Source organism: Hirundo rustica, chromosome W (assembly GCF_015227805.2).
Source record: "Hirundo rustica isolate bHirRus1 chromosome W, bHirRus1.pri.v3, whole genome shotgun sequence".
Classification (NCBI taxonomy): domain Eukaryota; kingdom Metazoa; phylum Chordata; class Aves; order Passeriformes; family Hirundinidae; genus Hirundo; species Hirundo rustica.
Window position 1 is genome coordinate 31664462 of NC_053487.1, and position 21887 is coordinate 31686348.

General features: G+C 37.9%; 1 protein-coding gene across 13 annotated transcripts; it reads left to right on the top strand.

Annotated features, from left to right (window-relative positions):
• Positions 1-187: 187 nt before the first annotated feature.
• LOC120764915 (heterogeneous nuclear ribonucleoprotein K) lies at positions 188-21591 on the top strand. Of its 13 annotated transcripts, none has more exons than XM_058423927.1 (16): positions 191-334; positions 2993-3064; positions 3173-3251; positions 4090-4200; positions 5812-5868; positions 7312-7355; positions 8303-8375; positions 8966-9079; positions 10111-10239; positions 10741-11048; positions 11358-11412; positions 16996-17046; positions 18887-18908; positions 18983-19065; positions 19507-19676; positions 20451-21591. In XM_058423927.1, the coding sequence occupies exons 3-16, from the start codon at positions 3204-3206 to the stop codon at positions 20482-20484; spliced, it is 1299 nt and encodes a 432-aa protein (XP_058279910.1). In that variant the 5' UTR covers positions 191-334; positions 2993-3064; positions 3173-3203; the 3' UTR covers positions 20485-21591. The 13 variants fall into 13 exon arrangements, with proteins under 13 accessions (XP_058279912.1, XP_039944994.1, XP_058279910.1 ...); XM_040089059.2 differs by having other exon boundaries at positions 192-334; positions 3173-3252; positions 4103-4200; XM_040089058.2 differs by lacking the exon at positions 191-334 and adding an exon at positions 530-614 and having other exon boundaries at positions 3173-3252; positions 4103-4200.
• The last annotated feature ends 296 nt before the right edge of the window (positions 21592-21887 follow it).

Consider the following 21887-nt stretch of genomic DNA (forward strand, 5'->3'; position numbering starts at 1 on the left):
TGCCGAACGAGCGGGCGGGCAGAACCAGCAGGGCAGCCTACTTCCCATTACCTGAGTTGTAGGTGGGATGAAAGACGAGAATACACCTACTTTCTGTTCACAACCCCCCAAAACACCGCGCAACTCAACAGCCAATAGGAGGCGTGGCGCCACGCGCGTCTTTAAGCATCGCAAGAACACTGCCCCGCCTCCTCTAGTGCTAGGGAACAAGCACAAGACGGAGTTTTCGCAGACGCCATTTTTTTTCAAAAAAACCTCTGAGGTCGCTCTCCTTTACTGCCTTCTGTTGTCTCCACTGTTCTTGCTGCTCTTCTCGTGGCCCCCCGTCAGGCAGGTAAAACAAACAACCTAGGCACACTGCGGCAGTGCAGGATAGATAGTGCTCCTCTCCTCGTGATACTTAGGCCTGTCTCGCCGTGCTCTACACGGAGGGCGGGGCGAACTAGAGGCCATCCCTGCCCTGATGGGCAGCTGCCTTACCCAACGGGGCCGCAGTGGGTCCCCTACGGGGGGAGGAGAGTAGGTGGTTGGGCCAGTCATCTGGCGGTGTTGGTGGATGTGTGTGTTGGTAGTAGGAGCTGCTCACCTTTCTTTCCCGTACGTGGTGGGTGCAGGTAAGCGTGGTTCGGATGGGGTGTTGCTTGCACTGGGGGTGGGGTAAGGGGGATGGGTTAAGCCGGGTTGAAGGAAATGAAGCTGTTGATCGCATCCCTCCCGACCCTTTTGTATGACACAAAAACACGGGAGCCCTGTCACCGCTGGGCCCCAGGATTTTCTTGGACTCTCGCAGGGACAGCGCGGGGCGGCGGAATTGGGTAGGTCTGGGGACTACTGCGTGGAGAAAGAGGGGGCCGGGAGTGATGACTCCTTACCTAATGTGGAGTGGTTTTGCGCAACTTGCAGACCCAAGGGGCCCCATCTGCCCTAAGGGAAGGGCGAAAAGGATGATTTGTGTCTCTGCCGGCAGCAGTCGCGCTTCGATGGCCATAGTGCGAGCACGGAGGCCCAACTGGTGCCGCTCCCGGAGTGGCAATGTGGTGGAGGCTGGTCGCATTAGCGGGTGCGTGCTACGGCCGGGGGGGACGATCGCCGCCCCTTTCTGGCGCCTACCTTTGGGTAACTGGATAGGGTGAGATTTTGGTAATTATGGTGGGCGGAGAGGAAGACGAGTGAGAGCACTCTCCTTTGGCCTGTGCGGAAGCAGCCGTGTCAAAACGATTGGGGAGCGTTCTGCAACAGAGCCTGCTTTTAGGGGCCATGCCAGAGTTCTCGTGGCGGGGCTTTTGCACTCTATTGGCCCTGCTTGAGCTGGGGTGAGGGCCTCTTGAGTGCCTCCTTTGTGTCTCTCTGGTCAGAGTGGGGGGAATCTTGTGACCGCGTGGTGGTGGTTTTTCGGCTCACGGTTCCGCCTAGCAGTGGGTAGGCGCTATCACAGCGGCCGCCATTTCTGCTGGTCCCTGCCACCGCGGAGGTGGGTCTCGGACTGTGGGGGTTATATAACGGCGCCTTTCCCCCTCCCACCTAGGGAGTGAGCTGAGATTTCGAGCGCTCGGCGGCTGGCTGGTTTTAGAAGCTGTGCGAGGGGTAAAGGTGAACGTCAGCCCGAGCAGACTGGCGCGTGGGTCTGCGGAAGGGGAGGCGTCCGGGCGGAAAGGGCCCTTAGTTCCGGAGGGAGCGAGGTAGAGACACACCGGTATCTCTCAGCCCTCTACTCATGTTCGTGACTGCTTTATTTAGATGTTTTTTAAAATGTTGTGTTAGCTAAATTAATCCTGCAAACTCGATTTGCACAAAAGAGCACAGCAACTGGTCGAGAGCATCTTGTCCTGAACAGTATATTACATTTCTTCCCCCTACAGCTCTAGAATTTTTGGGAGGGTTGTAAATAGAATAGGGTCTGGAAGGGTTAGCTATTTGAACCTGGTGAAATTTCTCTTCCCGCTTCCATCCCTGCGTTCTAGTACCGTTTGTTTTGAGACTTGGCTATTCTTTAGGCGGTGCTTTTTCTATTAGCTCAAATTAGGGGCCTGGAAATATTAATATGTACTGGGAAGGTGGTGTCTCAGCAGCGACTGTAAGAGTGCATGCCTACCGGCAGTGCTTCCTGTTAGCCTGCAAAAACAGGGTAACTTACAAATTAACGGATGATTAAAAGGATGCTTTAAAAAATTAAGCATACCTCACTTTTTCTTCGTGGATATGTATATCAACCGTTTGTTCAGGCTATGAAAGTTGAGCAATAAAATCCAAAGGAGGGAAAATAGCATTCTTTATTTGGCTGTTATCTGTATAAATTAATTTTTTAATAAGGTGCAAAATTATTCTGCCTGGACTTTTAATTTGTTTTACAAGTATTCTTATGTGGACTTAGCAAAAATAGATCTTGTAAGAGGTACCTGTTTCACAAGGTCAAGAAAGTTTGTCTGCTTTTGAGATTCTTCATACATGTATGCAGAGGTTATACATAATAGTGTGCTATTTTTAACATAATTTTTCAAGTGTGGCTTGTGTGTAATGTTTTATTCATCTGTTATATCGAATGGAAGGCATGCTAGTAAGTTGATAGAAAACTTATTCTAATCACCAACCTTACTTTTATAACTTTTTGACTAAATTTAGAACTAAACAATTAGCAGATTGAAACATAGCATCTCCTAAAAAGGAAATTCAAGATATGGTATATAACATCCTAAAAGTAGGAACCAGATAATTATTCACTTTAAATATCTGAAAATCATTATCACTAATTGTGATTGCTTAAAACTAGCAAATGCTTGAAAATGAGTAAGGTTGGAATAATTCAGAGTGTGATTTTGTATCTGTAAGCTTTTGTACTTGATTATTATTTCTCCTCTTAGTGACGTGTTTGGCCTTGTTTTTTCATTTATAAAGAAAAGCTTTGCAGCAAAATCTCAGGTCAAAACCCCATTTTCAGTTGTAGCAAGAATCAGACCTGTAAGTGAACAGAGCCTGATCTATGCTGTTTTCATAGGCTTCTGAAGCAGTAGGGTTTTGATCCTGCCCAGAACACTTGAGTTTTGCTCTGCAAGTATATATAAAACTGGTAAGTTCTAAAAGCAGGTATTTCTTCTTGCTTTTCCCATTAGTATGGTATACAATTAGCCTTTTCCCCCACAAAATAATGTACTAGCTCTTTTTTATTCTGCAACAGGTTTTACCTTCACTCCAAAGAATAAAAGGTAATGGAGACTGAACAACAGGAGGAGACCTTTACCAACACAGAGACAAATGGTAAATTTTTTTAAAGGGCTGTTTTATTTTGGGGGGAGGAAAACTTTTTGAGTCATGGTGTTTCTAACTATTTTGGAATGCTTTAACTGTATCAAATGCTTCATTTACTATTTTAATTTTCAAATGTCCCATGTGGTTTTACATGATTTTTGTATCATGAATATATAATTTTTCTTTGGGAGTATTTTAGTCATGGTATAAGTAACTAAAAGTTATAAGTAAAGACTTGAAAATATTTGATAGCTAAATGCTCAGTACTTGTATGGACAATGTGATCACGTAAAGATAGTGTTAGGCATATCTATTACTATATTTATTGCAGTTGTTAGTTTCAAGGAATGTATATACATGTGAAATATCTCTAAATATTAGCTAAATGAAAAACCTTTTGGACATAATTAGTGAAGAAGAGTTAGAAGCATTAGTATTGATTGAGGCCAGTTTTTAAAAGTGATTTGAAATACTACTTTCCTACTGTTGCACCAGTATTTCAGACAAGCTACTTTTAATCTTTTGTGCTTTAAGGTTTTCCTAGTTGTAGAAGAAATACTAAGTAGATGATGCAGCACTGTTGTAAACAGTGTTATTTTTTTCACAAAGTTTGCAAAATTCTCATTTCAACTGTAGTTTATAAATTTGAATGAGTCTTCATTTATTGATATATAGACTGATGAAGTAAAAACCTGTTGCTGTGCTATAGATGCTCAGGGTAGATGTCAGAAGTTAGCATTGGGCTAATGGGAGGAAATACTTCACTAGGAATACAGTGCATAACTTGATATACAGTTTTATCATGACTTAGAAAGTTAAATATATATTTGTGTTTTCCCCCCTATGGACCTGTCTACAGGCAAACGTCCTGCAGAAGATATGGAAGAAGAACAGGCCTTCAAAAGGTCTCGGAATACAGATGAAATGGTTGAATTGCGCATTTTGCTTCAAAGCAAAGTATGCTTTTAGTATCGCTATGTTCTTGCTTTATACCATTGCTTAAGACAGTGGTGATAGTGTATGTTGTGGTCTGTGTTTAGAAAGAACTTGTGCTTTATTTAAAATTTATTTAAGAATATTTGTAAGTGTGCATGAACGGTAGTACAAGTGTATTGCAATCTTCAGTAGTTTTTTCCAAGGATGAGTCTAACGATCTATGAGACTTTGATTTTAAAAAAATATACTCATTGAAAAAATAAAGACAGAAATTATAAGCCACTTCTCATATTTGAGTAGAACATAATTGCTTCCAGGGGAATGACTGTGTATTAGTCTTTAGAAAGCAAGCAGTTTAGAGAATGATCAGCTTATAATTGTAAATTAAATATGAGGCAAGATGAGGATTTCCTCAAGATTTTAGTAATTTCTCCAAATTTAATAAATCTATATGTATCAACAGTAGGAAATAAAGGAGTTTCATGGATTGCAGTTGTTTCATTGACTAGTATAAATTGTCACAGTAAGACTGCTCTTTATGAATCTTCTTTAGTATTTCCAGTTGATGCAGATGTGTGTGCTGTCTGAAGTAACTCAGTCTTTTGTCTTAGGGTAGGGGAATGTTACCTTAACTCTACATGGCATTTCTAATGAATAGTCAAGTTATGTAGAGTGCTGCAAAATATTTGTGGTGCTGTTAGCATCATGTATGAAACTGCATAGTAAAAGCAATAATTTTGCATGTAGTTCTTGAAATAGCCTGGTAAAAAGTTAGTTTTACAGTTTCCCCTCTTGAATATCTTGAGTTTATTCCTGTTGATTTTAGCAACTGGAGATTAGCAGTTGTTTATATTGGTTTTACGTTCTTCTGACTATAAGTTCCTGAGTGGTCAGTTGAGTTACATAGACTTCAATCAAAAGTAGCATTTGCTCAAATGTTTGGAGTGGGAAAGTGAAATTTGCAAACATTAAAAAAGTGATCAAATAAACTAGCAAAATTGTTGACCTATAGAACATGCATGGAATCCCATAAATTATTTTTTCAGTCATATTCTAATGATGAGATGGTTGGGGCCCTGAGCAACCTGATCTAGCGAGTGGCATCCCTGTCTGTGGGGGGGGGGGGGGTTGGGAACTAGATCATCTTTAAGGTCCCTTCCAACCCAAATCATTCTGTGTTAAACATGACAGATCCCAGGATAGACCAGGATAGACCTCTGTGGTACCCCACTTCTTACCAGCCTCTAGGTGCAATAAGATCCATTAACTATTGCCAGTCATCCAACCAGTTTTTTATTCATCTGCTTGTCCACCTATCTGCTTGTAGACCTATGATTCTATGAGAATACAGGCAGAATTGCATAGAAACTTAAATTTGAAATTGAAAAAATATTGCTGAGTATTTTTATCTCTGCATTGACCTTTTTTTAACCTTTTTTTTCCCCATGGTAAAACCATATCAGTTTGTTTTGATTTAATTTGAACCTTTCAAAAGGAAACAAGCCTCACCCCACCCTTAAATGCATCCCACAAGGTAATGCAGAAATAGATACATTGTTCTTAGTCTTCAGTTCAAAAAAAATAGTCTGTGCTGTTTTTAGCCTAATGTAACTTCTGAAAACTATTTTCCAGAATGCTGGAGCAGTGATTGGAAAAGGTGGCAAAAATATTAAGGCACTTCGTACAGATGTGAGTATACATGAGTTTGAATTAATTTAACACCAATTCTTCCAGGGCACTGCACTGAAAACTTGATTGCATACATTTCTAGAAATTGAGAAATTCAAACCTAGACAGCAATCTAATAAGCCACTTATAATGATTGTTGGAGAAGATAACTTTTAGTTTTTCAATTTGTGTTTTTAATTGAAGCCCAGCTCAAGTTATGTGGGAGGAGAGGTTTATATTAAACCTCTTTGCTTTCAAACAGGGTTCCTCTAAATTACACACTTAAATGAGTTAACATCTCTAATTAGAAATATTGGCAAAACTTAAAAGCTGTAACTATACCATTTCCCATATATGTGAATCCACTATAGTGCTATTGAAAACTATCTCTGGTGGCTGGCTTAACCCAGCAATAAAAGAATTCTTGAACTTCCTTTAAAAAAAACCCCAAAACATAATGGTCCATCTGGTTTTGCTTTAACAGTGTGGACATAAAGCACAAAAACATTGATGTTAGGTTGCATGATTTAGATACAGGTATAGAACAGTAATGAAACATTTTATTTTACTTGGAAGCATTTTTAAATGGTCATGACTTATTTGCCTATTCATATTTTATGTGGGTTGACTTGTGATTAGGCACACATTCAGTGTAAATGTTATATATTTATAAAACTTGACAATGCTTCTTAAATTCCATTTGTTTACATTCCTGTACTTAGGATCAGCTACAATTCTTTTCAAGCAAGACTGTGTTCAACACAACATTTGCTAATATATCATCACAGAATCAGTTCCATCTAAGTTCACAAACTATTGCAACTAGAATTGAGGATTAAGCTGAAATCGTCAGGAATCGTGCAAAGAAACTTTGGCAGCTTGTGTTTTTGTTTGTTTGTTTTAAGTAAATAAACACATCATCTTACTCCAGATAATTTAACTGGTCTGGAATACTAACTCTCCCAACTTGCCCAAGGTTTCAGTAATATGAATCTCAACAGTTTTTGTGTCTACGTTCATGACCCAGCCTGCTACCGAAACATCATTGTTAAAAGTAAAATGTAGTTTAGTCAGATAATGTAACTTGTGAAGATCCATACTGTTAAGCCACAGTTGATGTAGCAAGCCATTATTGTGTTACTCTTCAAAGCAAGTTACACTTGCTTCATTAACTGAGCATAATAAGTATAGTTTGTATTAAATTAAAATTTATTGCTTTTCCCCCTTTTCCCTCTCCTTGTTTTTTTTTTTGGCCATATATCTCCGTTACCCATGTACTGGATCGACTTGCCCCTGCGTTGCCCACCATGACGTTGGCCCATCCGCCCCTGACCGCCCATGTGAAAACCCTGGTTGGCTATGCCCAAAAATGTGCTTGTTGCCAAACGGGTACCATACTTGACAACTTCTGATTGAATGCCCATGCCCAATGCCAACATCCACGAACGCCAATGACCAATGCAGTACAATGCAAGTGTTTCAGTCCCAGACAGCAGTGGCCCCGAGCGGTATGTCCCAACAGTTTATGCCTCACTGCCTGATTAGAAAGAGAGAAATGTATTTTATTACCTGCCTTTGATATAAATAGTATCCCCTTATAGACCGTGTATTGTTTTTTTGTTTTTTTTTAAATTTGTCTTATTTTCCCCATTAAGTCTTTTTGTCACTCAACTTTTACATGAGTTAGCCACCCAAACAATCCACTAATTTTATTTCAATGGAAAGAGCACAGCTTCAAGTGTTGTATATTTACTGTATTATAAATGAAATTGTTTCAGGTCTCTTGCTCTGGTCTTTGTGGCCCACCTTTCTCCCCCTAGCATTATCTGTTCATAATTATTTCTGCTGAAGTACTAACTCTAGTTCACTTTTCTTCACTTCTCATTTGTGTTACATTTTTGTTTGTTTGTGGAGTTGTTTTTTTGTTTTGTTTTGGGGTTTTCCCCCTTGTATTTATATTCCATTTTTTGCAGAGCCCATTAGTAATCTAATTTCTAACTGGTGTCTCAACCTTACTCCAGATATAATGTTGACTACTTACATATCCCCACCTTTTCACCAAAAAGGTGTGCTAGTTTTACCAATGTAATGGTAAGGGTATACTAAATTAATGGTGGTGGGGAAAATGAATATTCACTCATACTTTGTTTTGCATCGATTTCTTGCCTGGTTAATCTGTCTGAGCCCTTCCAAAAGCTCTCATGAGTTCGCTTGCTCTCTCTGTAAGTCTTACCTAGCCTTAAATTCTTATATTCATCATGCATATATATTGGACATAAACAAAGATGCATGTGTTGTAAATCCAGAGAACGTTTACTTTAAATGGGGAATATTAATTGTAAGGTCTTCTGTGTAGTCAGTCTTGTTAGAATTTTGTGTATGATTATGAATACTAAACTTATTTCTGCTACTTTCCACCTTCTCTATGTTTTCTGACTCTATGGCCTCTTAACAGTATCTTGAGTATAAGTGCAGATACAGAGACAATTGGAGAAATCTTGAAGAAGATTATCCCTACTTTGGAAGAGGTATGTCTCTTAGGTTTGTTTCTTTTCCAGAGGTATAAATTTAGATTTTAAAACAAGACAATTCTAGATGATTGTGTCCTATTTTTAATATATTAAATTAGAAAGTAAAACCCAGCCTTTTTTTGAAAGAAGACCTATAGCTCTCAATGTATGTGTTGGCATTTTTTTTATAGGGGACAGAAAATTTCTTCTTAGAAAATTGTTATTTGGAACAGCTTCCTTCCCTTCAAACCACCTGTTTCCTGACTAGTTCCCAATTTTAAGTAGCTCTATTGTAATTTCCATTCTGTCTTTGCTTTGTAATCAAGTGTTTTGCACTTTTGGATATATTAAAATTCTATACAACAGCAATAATAATAAAAGAAATAAAGAAAGCTAATTTGACATCACCTTGTGTTAAGGCAAATTACTTTAAAGTATGTGTTTTTGGGGTTTTTTTATAGCAAATGCAGTATTACAGTTCAGCAGTAAATAAAGTCATACCATGCTGTTTGGAGAAAAATCTTAACAAAGAAAATCATAATTAGTATTTGGATTTTTCAATTCTTTTTTCCCCTGACTAATATTTTATTCTTGTATGCATCTTACAGTACCAGCACTACAAAGGTAGTGACTTTGACTGTGAATTAAGACTTCTAATTCACCAAAGTCTAGCAGGAGGAATTATTGGTGTCAAGGGTGCTAAAATCAAAGAACTCAGAGAGGTACTGTTTCCTGTTCTTTTCAGATTCTGCTTTTATTCTATAAAAAAATTAATTTTTTGTGTTCATATGCTGTGAGTGTAAGCTTCATCTGTGATCTATGATCCTTAAGAACATATTTCATACATGAAGTAGCTGTTGGTGATAGACCCCAGAACTACTTATAAAGCTTTTAAGCGTATTAGCAGTAGAGTAATTTTTATAAATAAAGGATACTTTTTAAAATTAAAATGCCATTCATCACACCTTCTGGAAGGAACTGCTGAATAAGCTATATCGACGGTGTTGGACATGGAAAACTATTTAGTGTGGATGGATCTCCATAAACTCTTTAATGATAATTTAATAGATGTTTGAATATTGTTATTAAAAAGTATGGTGGGGTTTTCTTAGGGTTTTGTTTGGTTGGTTTTTTGGGTTTTTTTAAGTTTCACTAATTTAAAGGCCACTTTTTCCTTTGTGAAGGAATGAGATTTTGTTTTAAAAAGCTAGGGGTTTCTATCAATTTAGAATGTTCTTTTCTGTCCTTTCCTCACATTGCATCAAAAGCAATTCCAGGTCAGTTAAGCAGAAGTTACTATTTGTGTGGAATGAGGGGAAGGCAAGGTGAATAGACATAATCCGAGCAACATTGCTGTCTTGCATCCAAAGTATGTTTTTATGAAATGTGAAGGCTTATATAACCTGTAAGCTTATAATGAATATGTGGTCCTTTTGCTCATATTTGATTAAATAACCATGTAAATGAGCCATAACTGAAAGATTTCAAGCATCTAAATTTTTCACTAGCATTTCATACAAACTGATGCCATTGCAGGTATTAAAAATGTAATATTTTAAGATTAAATTTGTTGTAAGTACTCGGAAGCCAAGCATTCACCTAAAGTGACTAGAAGTTGAATGATTTGGTTTGACTGTTTCTTTTAAAATGTTTTAGTGTTTGTCTTACCCATTTTGTTTTCAATAAGTTTATAAAATTGTTTCAAATACTTCTATTCGAAAATTTTGGGGGTTGCTTTTCTTCTATTCAACAGAACACTCAAACCACCATTAAGCTCTTTCAAGAATGTTGTCCTCATTCCACTGATAGAGTGGTGCTTATTGGTGGAAAACCTGATAGAGTTGTGGAATGTATCAAGATTATCTTGGATCTTATCTCTGAGGTAATGTGTCTTAAACTTATTCTTTCATTGGTATTCATGAAAGTCAGGATCATTTGGCTGGAGAATTGTATCTTTCCAATTCTGTTTTTAATTCAGTGCCTGTTCTCCAGTAACAAAATAAACGTTGGAGTGTTAGCACCCTTTGAAATTATTCCTGCTTGCTAGAATTGGAGTGTACTTTATTGGAGAGAGAAGACATTTTTGGTATCAAGGGAATTAGTCATGCTTTACATATCCATAAAATAAGAAAATTTAAATTGGGGAGGATGTGAGACAAATGTATGTGCCACCCATTGATAACAGCAATTTCTCTATCATAGTTAAGCTCACAGGAAGCATGTCACTACCCCTGCCTTGCCTATGAGCATTGTGAAATAAAGAACATATTCAGCATGTATAGATTCATATTTATATATTTAATATATTAATTTAATCAAATATGGTTGTATCAGTGCTAACTGGTGGGAGGGGTGCTGTTGTTTTTATTTTTGTGTGTCTTAGTCTCCAATTAAAGGACGGGCCCAGCCTTATGATCCAAATTTCTATGATGAAACATATGACTACGGTGGCTTCACAATGATGTTCGATGATAGAAGGGGACGTCCAGTAGGCTTTCCCATGCGTGGAAGAGGAGGCTTTGATCGAATGCCTCCTGGTCGTGGCGGACGACCTATGCCTCCATCAAGAAGAGATTATGATGATATGAGCCCTCGCAGAGGACCTCCACCACCGCCACCAGGCCGTGGTGGCAGAGGTGGAAGCAGAGCTCGTAATCTTCCTCTTCCTCCTCCACCACCTCCTCGTGGAGGGTAAGCTGTTGCATAAATGCATTGTACAAGCTGAGTAACATTTACTGAATTGTGCTCATGTTTCCAGGACTTGTTTCATATTCCATGTTGGTAGTGATTATGCAGGATTGAGTGTGTATTGCACCAGAAAATTTTGAAAAGCATTTGAATTTAATTATTTCTGCAGTATTATCAGGACTAGTAGTTCTGTAACTTACTGTCATTCAGAACTAGGCTAAAGCATTCAGAAATTCATAATTAAAACTTGAATTAGAATATATAAACTAGTTCATAACATGAGTCATGTGCTGCTGCTTTTTCTCATTTTAGAGATCTTATGTCTTATGACCGAAGAGGTAGACCTGGAGACCGTTACGATGGAATGGTAGGAGGTTAATCTTTTTTATTGTTTAGTAAATACAGTTAGCACTTTGAGGAAACTTCTTGAATACATACATTTAAGTCTGGAACATGTGTGCTTGTGATAAACTTTGATATCTCTAAAGTGTTTTGGCCATATGAATGGTGTCCCCAAGAATACAACTGTTTGAGGTGTAAAGAGTATTTGGGATGTGATCTGCTGTGTGGTTTTGGTTTGTGGGATTTTTTTTTTTGTTTGGTTGGTTGTTTTTCCCTGCCTACCATCAACAATGGAATAGAAAGTTTTGTAGAGCACAGTCCCTGCAGGTTTTGTTACACAGACCTTGTAGACTGTTTCTTGTCAATCAGGATGACAGAAATAGAAATTGGGAGGCTGTTCAGATTAAGAAAGCATGTCAGAACAATGTTTTCCAATAAATGTTAACAAAATTTAAGAGAGCATGAATAATATCTTTAAAGGGCTCTAATTGGTCTGGCAGATAATTGCTTTTTCAATTCAGTTCTTAATGCCAATTTATGTCTGAAAAAAATTACTATCATTTCAAATGTTTTAGAGCCAGGACCACTGATAAGATGAATTTTAAATTAAATTAGATAGATTTCAGTCATGTTGAGGGTGGGGAGAATTAAAAAACACATAAAGATATTCTTCCATGTTGTACTCTGAAATATGACTTCCTGGTAGTCATTTATTGTATCTGTTATTGTATCCTCTTTCCTGGGAAGAGAAATTCTAGGTATCTGGGAGGTAAACCTGGTTTTAACAGTCTCCTTTTTTTTTTTTTTTTTTCCCCTCCTCTGGCTCTGTTTGGCACATTCTTTAAGATGACAGGTTAGATGAGATTATTTTATTTTAAATAAATGGAAGAGAAAGTAGAGGAGCTATGAAATAGGCTACCTAAATGAGATTTACACATTGGTGCCTCCTGGGAGGAAGAGGCAATTACTTCCAGTAACACAATATAACAAACCCACAACATAAAAACCAGCAAGTTGTCTATGCTACTCAGGATCTTAAGAAACTAGGAATTGTGAACTAGGCCTCTAAGATCACTTATTTGTATTTTCATGTTTTCAAAGCTCAGGTTTTGTGTTTTATTATTTGCATCTGGTAAAACCAATGTCAGGACAGAGCAATCTGCCCTTCCTTGGGTATGTGGTTGAGCACAGTCTTCAGCTTGGGCAATAGTGTGTTCTAGTTCTGTTCCATTCCATCTAGAATAGAAAAATCTATTTGAACTCTAGTCTGACTTTGATCGGGTTGACCTTGGCTTTCTTGACATGAGTTTCTACAAATAAATAGGAGTAATCTCTGCTTGTTTTCCATGTTCTGAAAAGCAGTTCTATTTCCTCTTCACAGTGGAGTTGCTCATGGCTTTCGCTGCTTTATGCATGAGTTTCATAGACAGCCTACAATGAGGACTGCTTTCTGACACAGATCTTATTTAATTTCTAGCTTTGGCTAGCCATAATCCCAGTATCCTTAATTGTATAAGCACATGAGAAGTCTTTCCATGTATTGTGAGGCTAAAGCTGAAAGTGTCATATCAGAAATATAAGGTCTTGAGTTACTATATATTTCACATAGAAGCCATTCTGTAGTGAAACATTTAGAGTAAACCAACATCATTGTGGTTTGTGAAGTAATGCATGGGAAAGGCTACTTGCAGAGAGCAGGACTACCATTTTACATAAATACATTAAAAGGCAAGAATTGAGTCTCTTCAGACCAACATCTTGGGAGATGTTGATTCTAGAGTAATCCTCATTTTCTGCCAGATCTCTTCTCTAAAAGTGAGAAAGTTCAGACTTGTAAGATGGTGAAACTTGACTTTTCTGAGATGTAACAAGACTGACAGTCTTGTAAATTTGAAGATGGGAGGAAAAAATAATAGTGTGTGTATGTATATATATAATTTATTCTGAAGCATTTTACTGAAAAGCATACATGCATTGTTTCTCTTATTTACAGTGGTATGTATTTTAGGCTGTAAGTACTCCAAATCAAATGCCTATGGACCATGACAGCTATTTTGATAGCTGAGAAAACACAAATGCATTTCTGCTATTTCTTTTTTAATACCCCCATCCCCATGGGTGCTTTAGATATACAAATGCACAGAAACATACCAGGGAAAAAATAAGGTGGAGAAGTACATATAAAGCTGTTTAACCCTCCTCTTCCCTTTTTTTTTTTTTTTTTTTTTTGTTATAATGGCTGATGCCTAATGCTTTCAAAATATTTTAAAATTGGAGTCAAATGAGCTAAATCAGTGTCTGTTGTAGTGTATGCTCAGACATCTCATCTGGTTTTTCTCATTCAAATGATTCCTACTACTGAATCATTATGTGTATTAGCACTTGACTTAAGGTACATACCCTAAAAAAATATTAGACATACTTCATGTTTTAAGAGGCTTGATGTTAAGGAGCATGTAAAAATAAAAGAGTGAAGAAAATATGCTTGACACATCTACATAAATACTAAAATTAACAACATTTCAATTTTCATTCTTCTGGGCCAAGGAATTTCCCATCAGTTAGTATTGCATGCGTATTTTTCAATTGCATGCAAAAGGCAATAAATTCTTATTCATATTAATCATTTTGTGTCATCCAGTCAGTGTTGTATTTGGTTTCGATTTCATTTGCATTGGTTATCAGTAGTAACTAGCACAAATGAGTCTGTAGAGAAGAAAATTGTATGCACCTAATATTTTATGAACCGTTTTTAAAGGAGCACTTATATTTTCATAGAATCACAGAATATCCTGAGTTGGAAGGGACCCACAATGATCATCAAGTCCAACTCCTGGCTCTGCACAGGACACCCCAACAATCCCACCCTGTGCCTGAGAGCATTGTCCAAACATTCCTTGAGCTCTGGCAGCCTTGGGGCTGTGACCAGTGCCCTGGCTTCTAGTGCCCAACCACCCTCTGGGTGAAGAACTTTTCCTGGTATCCTCCCCTGACATAGCTTCATGCTGTTTTCTCGGGTCCTGTCACTGGTCACCAGAGAAGAGATCAGTGCTGCCCCTCCACTTCCCCTTTTGAGGAAGATGTAGACTGCAATGAGGTATCACCACCTCAGTCTTCCCTTCTCCTGTGACCTCACCTGCTCCTCATACGGCTTCCCCTCAAGGCCCTTCACCATCTTCATAGTCTGCCTTTGGATGCTCTCTGATAGCTTAATATCTTTCTTCTAGTCTGGCACCCAAAACTGCACACAGGACTCAAGGTGAAGCCACCCCAGTGCAGAGCAGAGTGAGATAATCACCTCCCTTGACTGGGTGATGATGCTATGCCTGATGCACCCCAGGACACAATTGGCCCTCCTGGCTGCCAGGGCACTACTGTCTCATGTTAAACTTGCCATTGAGCAGGACCCCCAGGTCCCTTTATGTGGCACTGCTTTCCAACATCTCTTTCCCAAGTCTGTACATCCAGGGTTGTCCCATCCCAGGTGCAGAATCCAGCACTTTCCCTTGTACTTAATATGGTTGGTGATTGCTCCACCCTCTAATTTGTCAAGATCTCTCTGCAGGGCCTCCCTGGTTTTAAAGGAGTCAATAGCTCCTCCCAGTTTAGTGTTGTTGGCAAAGTTACTTAGTATACCTTTGAATCTTGTGTCCAAGTCATTTATGAAGATGTTAAAGAGAACTGGCCCTAAAATGGAGCCCTGTGGAACCCCACTAGTGACAGATCACCAGTCTGATGTCACCCCATTCGCTATAACCCTTTGTGCCTGACCCATGAGCCAGTTGTTCGCCCATTGCATGTAATGGCTATCCAGCTGTGTGCTGGACATTTTGTCCAGAAGGATCCTGGGAGAGACAGTATCGAAAGCTTTACTGAAATCCAAAATGATCACATCAACTGGCTTCCCTTGATCAAGTGGGTGGGTTACCTTGTCATAAAAAGAAATCAAGTTTGTCAAGCAGGACCTTCACCTCATGAAGCTGTGCTGGCTGTGACCAATGACTGCAATGCAGTCATTATCTATCAGGTATTTTTCAGTAACTTCCAGAATAATCTTCTCCATAACTTTACCAGGCACTGAAGTGAGACTGACAGGCCTATAGTTTCCATGGTCATTCTTGCCCTTGAAAATTTGGACAACCTTTGCCAGCTTCCAGTCAACTGGGACCTCTCCAGTTTCCCAAGATCGTTCAAAAATCACTGAGGGAGGTCTCGCAATGGCATCAGCCAGCTCTTTGGGTACTCTTGGATGAATCCCATCAGGCACCATAGATTTATAGGGATGCACCTGGAGCAGCAGATCCTGCTCAACTTCAGGGTCAACTGGGAGTCAGTCATTCTTGCAGTCACAGTCCTCCAGCTCAGGGCACTGGGACCTCCTTGGTCTGTCATCCGAGTTGAAGACAGGCAAAGAATGCTGTAAAGACATTTGCCTTGTCTCTGTGAGGTGGCCATCTTCATCCTGTAACAGGCCTATATTGTTAATGGTCTCCCTTTTGCTACTGATATATTTTTAAAAACTTTATTGTCCCCCACAGTTCTGGCAGCTTCAATTCTAGTTGAGCTTTGGCTGCCCAAATTTTCTCCCTACTGGGGCAAGCAGAATCTCTGTATTCTTCCCATATCACCTGACCTTGCTTCCACTGGGCATATACCTTCCTCTTTTGTCTTAGCTCCAGAAAAAGATCCCTGCTCAGCCAAGCTGGTCTTCTGCCTCACCTGCTTGACTTCTGACATTTGGGAATTGCCTGTGCCCTTAGGAGGTGGTGCTTAAAAAATGACCGGCACTTAATGGACCCCAGCACCTTCTAAAGCATTTTACCAGGGGACCTAACTTGTTCCCTGAGCAGCTTGAAGTCCCCTCTCCTCATGTCCAGGGTTGAAGTTTTGCTGGCACTTTTTTCCCTTTCACCAGAGATTTTAATTTTAAACTCCATTGCTTTGTGGTCACTGTGGCCAAGATGGTCACCAATCGCCACTTCACTCTTGAGCTCCTCTCTATTAATGAGCAACAAATCAAGGAAGGCTCCTTTCCTAGTTGGCTCCCCTAGTACCTGTACCATGATGTCATCCAGGTGTTTTAGGAATCTTCTGGCCCTGGTTGTACCAGCTGTGTGATGTTCCAGTTAACATCCAGCAAGATGAAGCCCCCAAAATGACAAGGGCAGTTGATTTGGAGGTGTTCCTTAGTTCCTTAAAGAATAATTCATCAGTGGTGTCATCCTTTTTTTAGTGTGCCATTCATGTCATGTTGCATGTTTTAACTCAGCAAAGACCTTTTCCATAATAGTAATTTGAAGTGGATACTACAAATTGTATTTTTATAATTTTGATGATTTTTTTCCCCAACATTTGTTAAAGAAGACTGAAGAAACAAGGAAAAAAGGAAGTGTGACCAGTAACAGTTCTCTAGCAGTGAAAGTAAAAGGGAGTAAATCTTGTAACTGGTCTGTTATTTACTTTTGAGCCTTTGTAGTAGTTTAAGTAGTGCAGAAAAATGTTTCTCTATATTGCTGTGTGTGTTTGCCAAGTTACCTATAAGCCTTCATAACATGGACTTAGTGTGGATTCATTTCTTCTTTTCCTTCTATTACATTGTCCCTGGAAGATGATGCAGTGTCATGTAGATGCCTGTGATGACATGCAGCCACCAGAGTTGGTGAGTGTGCTCATGCTTTTATTAGACTAGTTAAATAGTTTATTTTTGAGGAAAATACTTTGAATTGTTTAAGTGATAACTGGAATTTTTTGAGATTGAATGTAGCTAGTGGCAGCTTGCACCTTTGAAAAATCCCTAAAGCTGTCATTGTAACTTAGGTTATTAGCAGTTTATGTCCTGAACAGTGACTTCTATACAGGCAGTTAATGTTCCCCAAAGGAAGCATGCAGCAGCACAACCAGGAGGAGCTTTTCTGTTGTATTGTCTGTTTTGTACCCTATTTTATTGTTTCTGATGTAACTTTCACTGTAACTCTTGCTCTGTCAGCATCTATTTAGGAATATGTTTTATTTTAACTTCATCATGTTGTGCTTTCCTCTGTTTCAAATGAGGAATGCTAAAAGTAGTTCTTTACTTATAGTTCTGGATAAACTTGTGCATTACCTATCCATATATTTGAAAGTATTCAATTTGATTTGTGTTTATCAAACTTCTTACTCTTAGAGGGTTTAGAGAGGAAAGCTCAAAGGGTATCAGCAAGTGTTTATGCTGTGTAGAAGATGGCAAAGTGCCACCAAATATTAAATGTTAGTTCCTAGCTTACATAAATGTTGCAGATAGAATTACTCATCTGCTGTCAAATTAATTTGCTGTTTTATAGTCTGGGGAGGGGAAGCAGCAGGAAGGATCAAGAAAATGATTGTTCATTACAAGTTAGCCCAAAAAAGAGATTCCCTGGGCAAAATACCAGCAGAAATAGGTAGAAAAGTATGTGTGGAATATGCAGCTCTGATCTGTCTCTGAATTACGTTCTAAGCAGTGTCCTTCACTGTTTTGTATTTTGCACTCCACTACAAGCTCTTTTTATATTATATTAAGGTCTGTATTGCTAAGCAATGTGATTGCACAACACAGGTTGCTTAGAAACAGATGAACAACTTTTTCTGAATAGCTTCCATTTTGATGTGTCTCTAAAAATCTGACAGGTGTTTGGTTTCTGTTTTGGAAAAAATTATTGCATTACAACTTCTGCAAACAAGTAGTTCACACAGATTCCTTTATATCAATGTTATCAGTTGAATTCTGGAGAAGTGTGCACATCTATTTCTGCTTCTACAGGAAGATTAAAATGAGTGTGTGTATACAGAAGGCATTAGATCAAATTAAGCACTTGATATCAAGTACTAGTCCTAAAAATAAAAGCAGTCAGGAATGCTGCAGTTCATTGATTTGGATTTGTTATATGATAATTTTACCAGAACAGTAGTAATAAGTGTCATGATTGTCCCTTCTAAGATGCAAAGGATTGTTGCATAGTCTGAATGGAGAGACAAGTTATAAAGTTATTAGAGTTGAATTGGTTTTTCCTCAAGATGGAGTAGGAGGGTTGATAGTTACCAGGTAAATGTCTTGTCCCAAACTGAAACTTTAATTTCTCCTGAGCTGTATAGGTAGTAGTAATAAGGCTGAACTCTGATCTTTGGATTTGAATGCTAGTTTAGTTCAAGGGTCGGGAGTAGATCAACATTAAGAGCTGTTTACCAACTGAATTGATAAGGTTGCTTGGTAAATTGGTATGGCTGGATCTTAATGACTTATTCTTAGAGATTTTAACAGAGCTAGCTAAAAGGTTCTTGTGGGATATTCTTCCCTGCCCCCTTGTTTCTGGTCTGCCCTCTTCCCCACTTTGTCTTTAATGACACTTAGATTAAGGTTGTGGGTTAGGATTTTTTGCATAAAATAGGCTCAAAGTTAACAGTATGATACTTGGGATGAAAACATGTTAATGAATCATGGCTAGATTTACTATTTAAGGTTTTTCTTTCTCTTTTTCTTATAGTTTGAGGGTGGCTCTGGATATGGTAAGTTTTTATAGAGAACTTTGACATGCACTTCATTTAGTCAGTAAGAGGCTTGATGCATATGTTTAAATCAGACTATTCTTACACAGGGGGCCGTGGCTCATATGGAGATCTTGGTGGACCCATCATCACAACACAAGTAACAATTCCCAAAGATGTAAGTGAAGCTGACTTGCTTTCCAATTGTGTTTAAATAAATAAATAAATAATCATAGCCTTTTCTTAGGCTATGTAAGTAAATCAGAAGTATTTGGTATGCTTGACAAGTACTTTCATATAAAGCAAGTGTTTCTAAATCATTGGAAGTTTATTCTTAAGGATATTTGTTTTGTCTTGACATTAGAGATTGCACTGAACTATTTTTTAATTGTTAGCATTCAGTAATAGAGATGGTCTATATAACTTGTTTTTACAAACATTTGATTCTTCCAACTTTATCCCACCTGTGTTTAATAATATACATTGCAGCGACTGCTTTGAGGCTCTAAAAGAGTAAGCTTCCATTGTAACTCTTCAAACTAAATGGATGGAAGCTACTTGAACAGTACTGTGCAGAGAAAGTTATATCAAGAAATGAATGCTTTATTTTCTCCCCTAGTTGGCAGGTTCTATTATTGGAAAGGGAGGCCAGAGAATCAAACAAATACGTCATGAGTCAGGAGCTTCAATCAAAATTGATGAACCACTAGAAGGCTCAGAAGATCGAATAATAACTATTACAGGAACGCAGGACCAGATACAAAATGCTCAGTATTTACTGCAGAACAGGCAAGTTGAAGCTTAATGCTGTCCTTACTGTCATTTTTAAACTGACTTTCCTACTACTACATTCTAAAGCTCTTCTCTGCAGTATAGTTTTTAGAAGACAGGATTTAAGTAACTGTTGAACCTAACTTCTCTAGTGGTAGGTCTGCCTTGATTCTCTTTTCTTTGTTCTAACACAAATGAAAATTCCCTCAAAACTAATCTAGATGGAAGATACCTTGGCCAAGCAGTCTTCTCATTTCTCTGGTGAAAATTGCTGCAAAAAAAATTACTTGTAATTAATTATATAGAACCTGTAGAAAATATAGAAGATTTCAGTGGACATTGGTCTAGTTCTGTGTGGAAGACTAGTGATTTTGTTGTTTTTAGATAATCGACAACAAATCACAGTCTGCCATATGGCACAGGCCATGCCTCTACAGAAGTTGAAATCAATTGGTGCTGTTATGCAGCATTTCACACCTTGCTGGCATTACTTTCTCTTCTTCTGAATGTTAATAGTTTTGGACATAGTTTACTTAGTTTTGCTTTAATAATGTGTTGGCTATCATAGCATTTTTTAATGTTTACTTGAATGGTTGGCTTTAGATTACTAATATTTAAATGTGCTTTAAATAATTATATGCCTATAATTATTAGCCATTAACCTTTTAAAATTATTTACTTTAAATAGTATTGGGAATTTGTAGTTTAATCTTTAAGAATGTCATTGTACATATTGATGAAAGATGTATGGTCAATCATTCTAATACACGCTTTTTTCTTTTTCTTTTATAGTGTGAAGCAATATGCAGATGTTGAAGGATTCTAATGCAAGATTATTTTTTCTTTTTTATAGTGTGAAGCAGTATTCTGGAAAGTTTTTCTAAGACTAGTGAAGAACTGAAGGAGTCCTGCACCTTTTTTTTTTTTTTTTTTTTTTAAATATCTGCTTCTGTTTAAATAGACAACATTCCTCTGCTTCATAGGTGTTCTGCATTTGAAGTGTAGTGGAATCTGCTTTTCGCCAGATGTAATGTTTTAGTTCATTACAAATATTTGGGGTAGGAAAAGGTTGCACAAGAATAACACTGAAATTTTGAAACAGCAGCAGAGTAGATTTTATTTTTCTTCAGTGATGGTAAATTGTAATGTGGGTTTTTTTTCCTGTAGCTATTGTGAACACCCTGCTTTATGTACACTGTAATTTTTTAAAATTTTTTTTGGAAGGGGGGGGGAAGGACTGGTTGTTCACATGTCCCTGGCATCCTTTGAGGGCAGTGTGCAGAATGTAATGTTCTTTTTTAAGATGTATTTTACGGATTTTTAAATAAATTTAGTGAACCTAATATTGGTGGACTTTTTTTTATATATGTAAGGTAATATCTAAAATGGATACACCCTTTCCCCCCCCCCCACAAGAAAATGCATAAATAAAAGTTGCTGGTAAGCTTGCTCTTCTGCTTTGATATAGATGGAGTTACATGTTTTTGGCAAATTAAAGAAACAATGTGAAAACTGGCTTGGCTTTGCTATTTTGGGGAAAAAAAGTAAAAAAAATATTAATGCTAACGTGTGAAATTTGACCTTTTTTTTATATTTTTGGCCCTCTGCAGTATATATATATATATGTGTGACAAAAAATATTTTAAAACTGTGATGCCACTGAATTAAGTGGGTTGAGTACACCTGGTTCTACACAGCTTGCTTAATGCAAATATTGTTAAAAATAGCAGTTGGTGTAATGAATGAATTGGTACTTTTCAGAGCTTCATTGTCAGATAGAAACTTTTATGAATTGACAAATTGGCAGTATCTAACTTGATTTTCATTTTTTTACAGACTTAAAATTTATTTGGTTTCCCTGTTTCTTGAGCTCCATAGGAAATATTTGTAAGAAATTAAAAAATAATAAAGTACTCCTGGATATTTCATGTAACACCCCGGCATTTGTATTTATAGTTTACAAGTTTTATTTTCACTTCCTAAATAAAAGCAAAAAAAAGAAATTCAAGAACTTTGTAAATCTTAATGTGATTGATCCAGATTAAGTGAATTATTTCACTTTGGGAGGGGTTGTGTCTTGATCATTTTATTTTTCTCATCTTTTGAACGATATGGGATAATTCCTGTCATAATAAGGAGCTACACTTACCATGTAATAGGAAAGGGCAAGGAGCTAAGAGGTGACCTACTTAGCTATAATCAATCCCTAGAAAATACCCCAAACCTGCT

Coding starts and splice junctions, on each gene's coding strand:
- LOC120764915 (XM_058423929.1), top strand. CDS start 3,204: ATGGAGACTGAACAACAGGAGGAGACCTTTACCAACACAGAGACAAAT. Junction 10,240..10,740: donor TCTTGGATCTTATCTCTGAG/GTAATGTGTCTT, acceptor TGTGTGTCTTAG/TCTCCAATTAAAGGACGGGC. Junction 17,047..18,886: donor ACATGCAGCCACCAGAGTTG/GTGAGTGTGCTC, acceptor TTTTTCTTATAG/TTTGAGGGTGGCTCTGGATA.